Source organism: Narcine bancroftii, chromosome 11 (assembly GCF_036971445.1).
Source record: "Narcine bancroftii isolate sNarBan1 chromosome 11, sNarBan1.hap1, whole genome shotgun sequence".
NCBI classification, from domain to species: domain Eukaryota; kingdom Metazoa; phylum Chordata; class Chondrichthyes; order Torpediniformes; family Narcinidae; genus Narcine; species Narcine bancroftii.
The window spans coordinates 84,698,214-84,712,806 of record NC_091479.1 but is presented as its reverse complement, the minus strand read 5'-3'; the positions used below and the strand labels follow the sequence as shown (position 1 = coordinate 84,712,806).

The following is a 14,593-nucleotide window of genomic DNA, read 5'->3' as shown; positions in this document are numbered from 1 at the left end:
TTCCCTGTGAAGCAGTCAAGTTTAGATAGTTTATTCTGTATTTCTCTCCCATCGATGACATAAAAGACAGATATTTTATGATTTCTGTCCATGTCGTCCCCCCCCCCCTTAAATGTGCTGTGATCCCCAGGGGGTATGTGTGGTCCCCTGTTGAGAATGGCTGAAATTGAGATGACAAACAACAATGGACCCTCAAGGAGCACTGATCCTTGAGGCACACCACTACTCATGAGCCTCCAGTCAGCGAGGCAATCATCCACTACCACTCTCTCACTGTTTCCATGAAGGCAATGTTGAATCCAGTTTACTACCTCACCATTACACTTATTAAAAAGAAATTTAGCAATAAAATAAGCTGCATTTGTTTTGTTATGGTTGGATTTTGCAGTCGTGTTTTTAGTTTTTTTAAGTTATTTTGCTTTTTAAAAAAACTTGCAGCTGTTTGATTTTTAATGGCCTTCGTAGACTTCTGAATCTGAAGAACACAAAAGCTGCCACCTGTCTAAAGTGCTGCTAACTAATTGGCAAAGTTTATTCTGTCCATGTACATTGTATGAGCTCCCAGTTGTGTTTGATCAACAAAGAAATTTGGCCTGATGGACCTAATTGGATTAGTTCAGAGTAATTGCCAGATATCAGATGAATGATACTGGCAAGGTGACAAAGACTTCTTTGCACGCGGAAATTGTAAGAACAAAACCTGGATCTGCTCAAACAACATGTTCCCTGCCTTGAGCTCTCTGTCAAAGCTTCATTAATACTGAAGGGAATTGGTGTTGATGTTTGTGGTGGTTCACATCCTGGTCATTAGGGCAAATTCATAAGGTAATGCTCTCCATGGGAAGAAGAGGCATCCTGTTTTATTCACGAACAATATATCCAGCTGTGAGGCTGCATCCTCCTTTGAAGAAGACCGCAGAGCCCACCTCACTGACAAAAGACAAAGGAGGAAAAATCCAACACCCAACCCCAACCCACCAATTTTCCCCTGCAACCGCTGCAACCGTGTCTGCCTGTCCCGCATCGGACTTGTCAGCCACAAACGAGCCTGCAGCTCACGTGGACATACCCCTCCATAAATCTTCGTCCACGAAGCCAAGCCAGCTACAACATAAATAAATATAACTGCCAATTCCCCATTCACCAAAATGTTCACCACCATCACAGGTTGACTTAATAATTCTCAAATGAAAGCATATCAAAATAAAACTTTAAAGACCAAATTTACATATCAAAGAATGCAAGTTAGCACATAAATGTTAATTAATTTGAAATGATTTTTTGTATACTATCCTCTCCATACACTAGCCACTTGCAGATGCATAGCTATGATTTGCCATGAAGAATTCTCTTGGCCACGGAAGATGGCCTTGGTGGGCTGAAATTGGACTGGATTCTAGCTGATTAGCTAATAAGTGAAAACAAGAGCTCTGTTGGAATACCTGTGGCCAATCAGCAATGCAGTTACGTCGAGAAACGGCAGATATGTGCTTCAGTGAGACATGACTAGCATATGACACTGCTCGTAATAATCTATTGAAGGACAGATAACTCAACACTGTTGATGTCCTGCAAGACCCTTTGAATGCTGGTATCCACAGCCATGATAGCAACTGTCTTCTGTGATGGACATCTGATCCAATATTGCAGGAGTCCAATGGCGTGTGGCTTCAGGAGCGATGTTTCAATTTGATAGAGCTGTCCTCAACAAAACCTCATTCTGGGTTGGAATTGTACTCCTCCATGATCCTTGATGTACATGCCAACTTTCTGGTTGATCTCTCAATGTACCATGTTCTATTGTGTACATCCATCAAGCTTGTCCATTCTTTTGCCCAGACTAAGTTGTCTGCAGCAGGATTTGTGTGAAGCTACAGATGATGTCAATTCCCCTTGCCCAAGGTGCAAGACATGTCAATTTATAACCTGGGATGTTGTCCAGCATCGGTACTTGAGCTAAGACATGTGATACTCCTTTTGTTTTGTTCTCTTTATATGGCCTGATTGTCTGAGAGAAGAAATACACGAGGGTAAAATTGTGGGCAGGTTCCTTCAGTATCATTGTCTTTTTGCCTTTGGCCAGAAAATCTGGTCAATAATTATTTTTCCATCACATAAAGAGAAGCTTAAAATCTGTTGCATATTGTTGTCAACATTTGTTCATTGTCATTTATTCAAATCATTTTCAGAAATCCATTTGAGAGACATTGTCTCAATGAGACTAACCTAATAAGGTGGCAAAATCCAGGAAAATTCTACACCGAACTTAAAGGGTGGTGATTTTCCAGTTGATGGAAAAATAGAGGGCCAGAATATACTGACCACAATTATATTTTATTCACAGAATGTAGAGCAACTTGAGCAGCTGCTCAATCTTGAACACATCTCAATCTCTGCATCATTATTGGAATCCATTGAATGGCATGAAATTTCATACCTGTATGGCAGATTTAAAAAAAAAAGAGTTTGACTGTTTCAGTCTAATTATTTTTAAATAAAGTGACAAATCTTAATAAATGCCAAATTAAACCCCAGCACTGTAAGTTTACTGACACATACGTGGAGTTCTCATTCTTTCATGTTGGAGATTTTAAAAATAAATGGCATTTTTAATTCTATCTCATTTTTCTCTCTTTAATTTTAATCTTATTTGGAGGGAGAGCGTGGTGACAGGCCCGTTTGGCCAACAAGCCTGCACCTCTCAAATATAGCCATGAGACTAATTAATTCTGGAAGTCTTTGGAACATATGAGCCACCCAGAGGAAACCCATTGATTCAGTTCTTTTATTTTCTGGCTACCTAATTCACCTTCTCTACTTATTTTGTAATTGAATTCACCACTAACTTCCTGATTCAGAATCAAAGTTGATCATTGAATATTCTTTTTCCAGTCTACAGGGTTAAGGAATGCATGCTCTATTGACGATCCTGTGTGATTTCCATTTTCACTTTACAAATTCCAGCACAAAAATTTCACAGCGATTAAATGAACGAGTGCAAGTCTGATGAATGTTTTCCAGCCACAGTAATCAGTAGTCCGTATTGTAACAGCTTTTATCAGTAGTCTGTCTTGTAACAGCTTTTTACATTTCAAAGATGCTTCAGTGGCTGGAAAGAGGATTGAGATATTGAAGCAATGACAGACCTCATGTCAATCACTGTTCCCTCTAAGCTGTGTGCACGTGCATGTGCGCACACAAAGGAATTATTGTGTGGACAAAAGGTTAGTTCCCTAAGATAATGTAGTAATTAATAATTATACATATTGAAAATAGCCTCTTCGCTAACTTTCTGTTGACTAGTTAGTTGGTTAAACAAGTACAGTAGTTGTACTTGTAATCAAACTCACCAATACAGTTTTATTAGCCATGAGCGATAGACTGTGCCAAAATGTTCTTGAAATCAATTTCATGTTTACATTTGAATAAGCATTCAGTGCACACATACTTGTGTCACAGGAAAAAAATTGGACACAACATACACTAACTGCTTAAAAATTAGAGGGAACCTTGATCTCAATGCCTTATTTTTTTTTTAAAAAGAGTGCAAACTTTTAATCAAAACGTGATTAAAGGAGGTCTGAGTGTCACAAATAACTGAGTTTGCTGACAAAATAAACTAACAAAATAGAAATTAGTCTTCAAAATGTGACTGGCCAAGCTTTTGCCTCATAAAGTGGTGAATGTGGAGCTGGTCATTTTTTGGACAGAGAACAGAAAATCAAAGTTTTAAACACAATCGCGAGATTTGATATTCAGAGCAAATCGGATGTTATGGAACACAAACGATAGTTAATATATTGGACAGCAAGGTATTACGAAGGAAAATAGTGTGGACACCTTCAACAGGCTCAAAGTATGAGAGAAATAGGTCCTGGTGTAATTGACTATTCACCCCTTTGATGAAACTACATCTGGAATATTGTGTTTAAATTTTAGTCATCTTCAAGGGAAATATACGCCTCAGTGCAGTGGTTCTCAACCAGTGGGTCATCACTTGCTTCCATGTGGGTCTTTAAAAATATGTAATAAAATACTTTAAATTAGATAAAGATGTGTTTCTTACAGAATTGCCTTTGACTTGAAAATATTGCTCTGCCATTACCACTAGTGGGGCATGGCATGTTAGGCCAGATGGCTTAGACTGAAAAAGGTTAAAAACCACTGCTTTCGTAGCTGTGCAATAATAATTAATGAGATTGATTCTTGTGTGTGGAGGGGAAATTAAGTGAATTTGCCATATGAGGAAGAATCGGTCTTCATTCATGAAGTTTACAAGACTAAATGATCTTATTGAAATACATTGCATTATTAAGGATCTTGTGATGTTTCTTTTATTGTAATAAAGAAACTTGGATTCTTTCAAAACAACTATACTTGATGAGCTAAAGAGCTCACTCATGACCGTGTGGAGGCCTCCATCTTGAATCCAAATGAGCTGCAACAAACTAGTCTATGACTCCCTCTAATGGTCAGGAAGATCAGTAGCACTCCATCATTACATCCCCTTTCCTTGAGGTGTTTTATCTAACAACATGACACACTAATACAGTATTCCTTTCAATTTAAACACAAATGTAAACATGTCAGCAGCACAAACATTTTCTTTTATTGATTCAGTCTGTCAGGTGCTTCGATAAAGCGCGTGGATCTTCTTAACACAGGTGCTTGTGCCTGACAAATTCATATTTAAAGTATTTTGATCAATTGCTCCACAATTTTCTATTATTTTGTTCAACCTGCCTTACTTATTATCCTTGTTGCTAAAATAAGTTACATTTTTCCCAAATGTTTCCTCCTGCTAATTTGACACTTATTCCCTCTGCTTTCTTCTGTTTTACTTTCAACCATAACCGATGTATCGACTATGATGGTGTTGATAGTGAGTGAACAATAGCATGGCAATAGATTCTCAGGCACAGTTAGCTTTTAATGTATTTGAGCATATTTATCTTGAATGCAAACTAAAATCTGATATATTTGCAAAACAACAAGAAAACATTAATCATGTTTCAGATATTTTGGATCAGCATTCAGGAAATGCTGTTATGACTATCGTGTTAAATTTGGAGATGTTAAGGCTTTGTTCTGAAGATCATTTATACCTTGCGCGTACAAATACTAATGTACTCAGTGTTACATTTCAGTGATAATCTGCACATTTTGTTGACTATATTCTGTATTTTCTAGGACTTCCCAGCCTACTCTCGTTTAAGTCCCATACACCTAACCAACGGTAGTCCCCGGACTTGCCGGAATCCTGCACTCGGTGCAATAAGCCCAGATGGTGCCAGAATTGCCAACAGACGCAGGTAAAATCGCATCCAAGACAATTTATTGTTTTGAAATGAATGCTTTCTCCGTAAAATGACAGTTTTCACTTTTATTCACAGAGCAATGAGTTAAGAAATGTTATATTCTGCACACCTGAATTACCCAGGAGAGTTGAAAGAGCAATATATATAATTTTGGTGTAAATCATGATTAAAAAGTAACCATTTAATTCTAATGCTCTGTTATTACCCTACAGCTTTTCATCTCTTTAACCAATTTCATTTGTTTAGGTACGAGAAAACATACATTCTTTTATCACAAGAAAGTATGGTCAAAATGCTAATAAAAGTGATAATAAATCAACAACTGCTTGATACTTGCAGCACAGTTTAGAACCCTGGCATCATGCATTCCTCTGTAATGGGTGCAGTCGCAATTTTAAAATGTCAAACGATTGATTTATTGCTCTGATCCAATTACGTTCACCCTTTAACCTTGGTGCAGTGAAGGTGCCCACCTGAAGGAACTTAACTTGCTCGTTTCATATTGTGCTTTTACAATAAATATTAGGACTCAGTTTGGAAAAGAATATATGCTTTACTTGATTTGCTCACAAGTTAGCAATGAAGAACATGAAACTTCAAAGATAAATATAAATTATTTATTTTTGATCTGAAGGGATTGCCTCTTCATATGATACTGGAGGATCATGTGGGCTGATGACATCTAGGAATTCCTTCCTCCATTCTAGTGCCCAAATATCCACCTCTACTCTACACCTCTGAATCCAGCTTCTTGCAGTTGGTGTTGTAAGACTTGAATCATTTTAAGAGATCCTTCAGCCTCTGGGGAATCTGTGAATCAAATGCTTCATTAGTTTATGAATTGTCACTTTATTCATTACAATGGGAGACCTACAAAATGAAGATATCAAGTATGACTGGTGGTTAGATGACGTGGTTGGGCAGAGACAGTTGTCTTGAACTGACCAGGGAATTTGATGGGGACACTCCCTTTTATTTTGTAGATTGCCTGACTGGTGAGTTGCCAAGCACTCCCTCCCTGTCCGTCACCATTCCCATTTGCTGCAGAGATGAACCAATCGTCAACAGGCAGTTTCCTTTGTGGACTCCACTTCCAATAGATCACAGCTATATTGCTTTCCCGAGTTGCTGTCTTACTGATGTGTCTTTATGATAGTTAGCTTAAATAGCCTTTCCAGATGACCACCTTCGGAGCCAATATTTTCATCCCATCTCTGTCTGGATTTGTTCACCATGATGCCTCTTTTCTCCTTAGCTCTTTTTTAGCCAACATACTTTCTACCATTTCATCTTTCCAGGAGAAGGAGGCCAAATCAAAACATTCATCAAAACACTTCTACTTGGAAACCGTCTTTAAAATGACATCTTAATTATTTTGTAATCTAATATCCAGAGCATTAATAATATGGACAGTACAATTCTACAGCTATTTGAAGCAGATCTGACCCAATTGTAGTGGCAAGTCCATGCATGGTGTAAAGTTTCTCAGGTTAATTAGGATCTGCTGAAATTGGACGAGAAATGCTAGGGAGATTTCTAATAGTCAGTCTTCAATAGAAGCACAGAAATTCTGATTTCTTGTACAAAAGATTCTTCCATTTTTAATTAAATGGAAGGTCTATATCTTGTCATCTCTGTCCATACACAAGGAGTTCCATGTTGATATGCTAATATGATTAATATTTCAATAATATCCAGTCAACTTACTTTAATCTCTTTGGCCCCCACCTATCCAATCCGTGTTCGCAAATGGAGGCATCCAGAAAAATTTTCTAGTTAACATCTGAAAGAAATTCACGCAAGTAATGCAGTGATCTTCCTCTCCACTCATCCATCTGTAATGTTCCCCCACCTGCTATTTCCTTCCGCTAAGTGACATGGCAACATGGACCAACCAATCAACCTTTGGAAAAGTCTTAAATTACATGAGCCCTTAAATGAGAAAAGAGGAACTAATTTATCTCCCTTTATCGACTCTTTCTTTCTTCGTTTCTTTGGCTTGGCTTCGCGGACGAAGATTTATGGAGGGGTAATGTCCACGTCAGCTGCAGGCTCGTTTGTGGCTGACAAGTCCGATGCGGGTCAGGCAGACACGGTTGCAGCGGTTGCAAGGGAAAATTGGTGGGTTGGGGTTGGATGTTGGGTTTTTCCTCCTTTGTCTTTTGTCAGTGAGGTGGGCTCTGCGGTCTTCTTCAAAGGAGGTTGATGCCCGCCCAACTGTGAGGCGCCAAGATGCACGGTTTGAGGCGAGATCAGCCCACTGGCGGTGGTCAGTGTGGCAGGCACCAAGAGATTTCTTTAGGCAGTCCTTGTACCTCTTCTTTGGTGCACCTCTGTCTCGGTGGCCAGTGGAGAGCTCGCCAAAGAACACGATCTTTATCGACTAAACTCTCATTATAACCACTGGGTAAATTGAAATACTGGGTCTAACCTATCACTGTACTGCTGAGCACTGACTGTTGCTCCATTCATTGTTGTGTGGTGTTGTACCACCAGTCACAAAGAAAAAATAGAGTTTTTCTTGAATAAATATGAGCCATTCAACAATTTCTCTGTTACCAATTCTACTGTTAATTGTGGAGAATAACTACCTTTTGGTTGATAACGTTCTGCTATTTATTACAGCCCTTTAAGTTACCCAGCATTCAACAGATACTCTTCTTCATCCATGTCATCTCAAGCATCAGCTGAAGTTAGCAACATCACTGGGCAGTCCGAAAGCTCAGATGAAGTTTTTCATATGCAGGTATATCTTGATTCTGTAAGCGAAAATTTGGGTGTTACCGAGTGGCTTTCCATCGCATCCAACAGATTGTGCAGAGCCACATATAACCATATAACCATTTACGGAGCGGAAACAGGCCATGTTGGCCTGTTCACTGATTTTGTGCGCCCTCTTCAGGCTTCCTGGATGTTTCTTTCCATTTTTTAATCTTTAAAAAAAACCTTGAAGTGCCTATAGGTAAACAATGATTAACATTAACAATGTAAAAAGGAAGACAAAGTAATGTGATAGAGAAGGGCTTGAAAAATTGCTAACCATAGTGGGATGGAAGGGTTGGGACTAGAGTGAATTTTTAGGAATAAGATGGGAGAACGTCTCTGAATAGTGTGGGTGGAAGGGTCAGGTGACCAATTCAAAGGAGGCTGTGCTGAGTGATCAGGAATTTGGGGGTGTGGGAGGCGTTACGTGTGGTCAACTCAGGTTCGGTGGGTTCACAGAGAAACAAGTACGGGCACAGGCTAAACAAACAAAGGATGGTTTTTATTGTACACATGGGGAAATAGTAACAGGAAAGACACAAAACAATACTCAGTATTTTAAACCATGTAAGCGGTCACATCGGCTGCAGCAATCTCCGATACCAGTGCTTGCTTACTCTCTCTCCCTCCCTCCCTATCATGTGCAATAATATTCAGTAACTAGCACATTCTTACTAAACAGGGACTTCAACATGTACTCCTGATTCCGTTCAAACAGGGTAAGGCTCAATGCAAAGCATTCCCACACAGTACTATGGACCCACTCTAAGTGCAGTGCACACCTTAGCAATGGCTCCTTCAGCCATGTCCACAGTTCACAAAGTGGTGTACAGCAGTGTTCATAGTTAAAACCAAGGGACACCGAGAATAAGCTACTGCATGTGGTGGGCTTTTAAAGTGCAGTAAGATGGGAACTCCAGCCCAGGTAAGTGATTTAAAGGAGCCAGTGGTCAGGTGTGCACTAATGGGTGGCCAGAGTCCAACCTTGATGGGCAGGTGATGCGACCTCCTTGGTGCCAGATGGAGAGGCCACATGATCCTCCACAATCCACCCAGCAGGAAGGGATCTGTGCGTGGATATTACTGTGCACATGTTGCAGCCTCCTTTGTTCACAGGTTATCCTGAGAGATCAGACCCCTGTGAGTTTTCTTTTCCCCTCTTGGGTGCATGTCTTATACACATACTGGGCCATTACTCCTTTAAAGTTAAACATTCCTTTTAATTAAAAAAAAATGTTGTGCATCCTTTGTAGGCAAGTCCATCTACCTCAAGCTTAAGCTCCGCACATTCAGCCTCCCCGAATGTTACAAGCTCAGCTCCATCTAGTGCCAGAGGTAGGTTATATTAACCACTCTTTATTTATAGTTGAACTCTAAATCTTTTATTAGAATGTACATAATTATGATAAAGGTCAAATGATTTAAAAGAACTTGCTCTGTATTTTAGGTTCTCCCCTTCTAGCTGATAAGCAGAAACATTCAAGAGAAAATACATGCCTTTCTCCCAGAGAACGGCCTTGTAGTGCCATTTATCCAATATCCATGGAACCAACACAGGTAAGAAGACTATAAGGAAAGATCAGCTTCATCCTTGCTTATAAATAAGCTTGACAGGAATGCAAACTGACTAAAATTGATTACTTCACAATTAAAGTTGACACACAGCGACTCTGAAGGGATTCTCTTTGGCTTCTCTTTCTCTTAACCCCTTTTTATGGAGTGACGCTGCATTGAAGTCAGCTCAATGAGTGGGGGGGAAAAAGGCAGATTATGGAGAAGGCCTATGAAGCTGCTCCTGCGTTGCTTTAACGGTGTTGAGGGCTGTCCTCTGAAGCTGAGGGAGGCGTGATGAGTGGTGCAGTAGTCCTGCCCGGTTGCTGTGAGGTGAAAATGCAGAGCTATGTGGGGGGGGGGGGGGGAATTATGGGTAACAAAGACGGCCATTGATCCCACAGTCCTTAGCATCTCTCCTCCTTCTTCTTGGGCATGGAGCTCAGCGCCTGGGTCCCTTCACCCTTTGGCCCCAGTGGTTCAGCAGGTTCTGACTCTCCCTCATGCCCCCTCACCTTGCATGTCCATTCCTGCTCTCTCCAGCTCCTTGCTGCCCCTCCTGCTCCTTGGTCTCAGCGGCCTTGGTGAAGGAGTGTGGGGCAGAGAGGGAATGGGAATAGGACATTTCTGGCTGGCAGGAGGGAGCCTTAACCCCAGCATCAATCACCTTTGGAGCCCTGGTGGTGGCTCCTGCTGGCTGATGGCATCATTAGTTCACCCCTAAGCAGCCTCATTCAGCTGGAGTGAGGTGGAGCAACTCGCTCTACCTCTGGGACTACCCCCTTTCCCCCCTGTCCCCGGACAGATCAGAGTCTGCATCCAGCATCTGCTGTCAGTGTTTTTATAAAGGTAATTGAATCGATGTAAAGGTGGAGAATATCCATCTTTACATTCACTTTTATCCCCCACTATAAAAAGCCCTTGACTGTAAGGGGTGACTCTGACTGTCTTACGGCAGGCAGAAGGCAATTTCATGTATTATTACATGTTCTCTACTATTACATCTATTACATGACAATAAAAGAATCTTGAATCTTGGATAAGTGAAGATTTCAAAATAAAGTGGACCAGTTCCACAGAAATAAATGTTTGGTCCAGGTTAATAACAGTGGTAAATTAAATTATGTTTAGATGTCTCGTTCTAACCAAATTAAAGAGAAGCGGATATATATCTCTTTATTGCTCCCCACCTTGATTCCATTCTTCATCTGCGTCTTTCCCTGAAAACAGCTTTAATTTACTTACACACAATTCCATTCTGCTTAATTATCAAACTTCCCATCTGTGCCGCTGCTTCCTTCAATTACCTTTTGAAGTTATTAAAATTTTTACCCTCAGTGACTCTGACTGTTCCTTGTCAAGGTCAAATTTTAGCTCTCTTAACTTGTAGACTTCAAAGGATGTGGAGGTCTATTGGTGTGGAAACTCCCCTCCATATTAAGCATTGTTAGACCCTCCTGTCAGGCTTCAAAACAAGGTTATCATGGAAACCAAATTTAACCCTGGATTTTTTTGTAAGCTGTCCCAGTTTCCTCTCTTCTCCACCCCATCCCTGCCTTTCACCAAGGCCATCTCTCTAGTATAATTATCTTGGGTTAAATATTTTGATGAAAGTCTGATGACGGTTATAAATATGTAAGAAAATAATTCTATTCTTCATTTTATAACCCCTGAGAGATTGCATCGCTGTAACACTGATGACAACGTGATGACTAAAAATTGCAACATTTGCTGTTATAACTACTGGCTTAAACTTTGTAAGTGCAAAATAATGAAAGGCTTTTGGAAAGCTATTTTTTCATTTTAAAAACTTACTATATGCAAAATGTAATATTTGACAAAAAAATCTTGACAAATAAAGCTCTATTATTTTTAAAGACTTTTTGCTAAATTATCCCTTGTTATGAACAAACTGTTGAGAAATATTAAATCCTCATTTTGTCAGATTTTTATTATGCAGGCACTGTCTTGTTTCCAGTATGTAAATTATGTTGAACACCTTCATTGAATTTTAAACCTTGTTTGAGTTGACATTTCTCACCTTATTTACAATAAAATCTTCTCAGCAGATACTTCCCCATCAAATTGGTGACTCTTGCATGCCCCGAAGTGATCCCAATTTATCTGTTCCTGAGAAAGGTGGGTATTTGCTACAATATATTTTTTTCTTTTTGCACTATTTTACAATGGTTCATGAGAATTGCCTTTGCTCCATTGGTTAATGGTGTACAAATTGGGCAGAATGAATTTCAAGTGGAGACAATCAGAGATTTGGACAACAATCCATTAATCCAGGAAGTTCCTTTATTCATTTTGTGTTTGATCTGAAATTATTCTAGGGTTTCCACTTCACTTATTCATGAGCAAATTGTGGGATATGTGATACAGTACAAATGGTGCTGAGGTAGAAGGTCATCCATGATCTTATTGAATGTTGGAGTAGGCACAAATGTCTGAATGGCCTTCTCCACTTTGCATTACTTTCTCTGTTATGTGCCTAACCTGAAAGTGCACTTTATTGTAACACTGAGGAACCTTGTAATGGCAAAAAAGAAAAATAGATTGGGGCATTTGGAAAGCAAATTGTCCTCTGATTACCAAATAATTTATTTTTTTCAACACTAAGGGAAATTATAAGGTCTGAAAATAAGCCTCTCAATGGGATGCTAAAAATGTAATTCTCTACCCCAACTCAAACTAAGTCAGTGTGGGTTTGCAGCAGAGGGCAACCCACTTCCATGAGCTAGTGCTCCTTCACTATTTGGATCTTTCTTTCCCACAATCCTCACTTCCTCCATTCCATTGTTCCCATTGGCATAATTACTCCACGTCTAACAACCTGATCATTTTTAAAAAATCTGACTTCCTTTGCCAAAAAAATCACAGATTAATAAAATCCTGTTAAATTCAACGTGGAGTGAAGGAAACTGTTTTTAGTTTCCTGATGACAAAGTGGCATACCCCCAATCCAATTCCATCTCTCCTAAACCTCTGCTCTTAAGAGAATTCTAGGATCGTTCATTCAAAATGTCTTCTACATATTTAAAAGTTATATAAATTTTTAATCAAGAAGGATGTTATTAAGCTGGAAAGGGTACATAAAAGATACACAAGATGTTGCTGGGATTGGAGATCTTAATTTATAAAATTGGATAGGCTGGGATTTTTCGTGGAATGTAGGGATCTGAAGGGTGACCTAACAGAGGTGTATAAAATTATGAGGGGCATAGATAAGATAAATAGTCATAGACTTCTTCTCTCGGGCAGGGTGTTGAAAATTAGAGGACATAGATATAAGGTGAGGGGAAAGCTTTTTTTCCGCATTGTGGCAGGTACGTGGTACCAGAGGAAGTGGTGGAGAAGGGTGCAATTGCAATGTGCAAAAGGCATTTAGGATGTTGCATGGATCAGAAAGATTTGGGGGAATGTTCCAAACATGGAAATGGAAATAGCGTAGGCAAACAACCTGGTCAGCATGTACAGGTTGGGCCAAAGGGCCTGTTTATACGCTATTAAGCTACCACTGTTCTTAGTGAATTTACGACTCTGGTGGACTATATTAAAATCCTTGCTGATTTGCAACAGTAATTTAAATAGCATATTAAACATAAACCTATTAATACAACTTTAAAATAGAAATGAAATTGAACACTGAATTAAAGAAAATACATTTAGGAGAGACAGTCAAAAATATATATAGTCAAAGAGATGCAACCGATAGGAAGAGAGTCTTTTGTGGAGGAAATTGAAGAACTATGGGATCCAGGAACAAGAAAGGATGGGTGAAAGATGCACAAAGGGACAAATTTGAACATTTCCATAGCTCCCAGAATGTTGTGGAATGAGGTTAATTAATTGAGATAAGGATGAGTCAGATCTTGAAGAGATTTTGAACATAAAGATGAAAAGTTTAAATTGAATATATTGGCATTCAGGTAAATATTACAACAATCTACTAAACCAACTGTGTAATTATGAAATATATTCAGTTAGGGACATTTTTCAGTACACTAAACAATGAACATATTCTTTCATAGTCATGAACCCAACTCCAAGTAGTTGGAGCCTAGACAGTGGTAAGGAAGCTCGAGCCTGTGTACCAGACAATGCAAGATTGGTGTCTCCTCCTGTCCCACCCAGGCCAACACAGACAGGTAAAACATCATGCAGTTTAACTCTGTGGATTGAAGATTACAAAGCCTGGGAATTTGGATATAACCACAACTAATTTTATGGCATGCTCACTGGCAAAATTCATTTGATATCGGTTCTTCATTTAGTCTGCTAAAAGCAATTTCCTCTAACATTTGAGTATGATTCAATTACTTTGCCAAAGCTTCAAGCTGTTCACGAAGCGTTTTATTGAATTTGAGGTACACCCTTCACAGTGTGGGGTTCTCATGAACTTATTAATAACATCTATCAGTGATTATAAAAGTACCAGATAAAGTTATTTTTAAAAAAAATTAAACATACAGCACGGAAACATGCTCTTCCAGCCCATGAGCCCAATTACACCCAATCAACCTTTAACTCCTGTACGCTTTGAAGGGTGGGAGGAAACTGGAGCACCCAGAGGAAACCTACGCAGACACAAGGAGAATTCCTTATAGAGAGCACCAGATTTGAACCAAGGTCTTTGGCTCTGCCACAACTGAAACAGTGTTGCACTAACTGTGCTGTCCTTAATCTAGATAATTTAATTCATCTTGGGCAGCACGGTTAGTACCAGCAGTCGGGATCGGGGTTCTAATCCTGTGCTGTCTGTAAGGAGTCTGTACATTCTCCCCGTGTTTGTATGGGTTTTCCCCGGATGCTCTGGTTTCCACCCACTGTTCGAAATGTACTGGAGATGGCAGTCTAATTAGGTTTAATTGTGCAGCATGGGCTTAACTTCCTTGTAGAGACTAATTAATTCTATTTTCACTACATTGTCTACCACTGTTCCCTATGATGTATAA

At 39.5% G+C, this 14,593-nt stretch overlaps 1 protein-coding gene across 6 annotated transcripts in view; it reads left to right on the top strand.

Moving 5' to 3' along the window:
* Positions 1 to 14,593, top strand: part of LOC138746060 (dedicator of cytokinesis protein 4-like) — a 282,285-nt gene that overhangs the window by 259,135 nt on the left and 8,557 nt on the right. For 3 of the 6 annotated variants that reach the window (XM_069903813.1, XM_069903812.1, XM_069903809.1), the window contains exons 45-50: positions 5,191 to 5,312; positions 7,944 to 8,064; positions 9,335 to 9,416; positions 9,529 to 9,638; positions 11,699 to 11,771; positions 13,670 to 13,786. In XM_069903813.1, coding sequence (XP_069759914.1) covers positions 5,191 to 5,312; positions 7,944 to 8,064; positions 9,335 to 9,416; positions 9,529 to 9,638; positions 11,699 to 11,771; positions 13,670 to 13,786 — 625 coding nt within the window. Of the gene's footprint in view, positions 1 to 3,097; positions 3,190 to 5,190; positions 5,313 to 7,943; positions 8,065 to 9,334; positions 9,417 to 9,528; positions 9,639 to 11,309; positions 11,390 to 11,698; positions 11,772 to 13,669; positions 13,787 to 14,593 lie in introns of those variants that run through there. The other 3 variants (XR_011346681.1, XM_069903810.1, XM_069903814.1) reach the window with 3 other exon arrangements.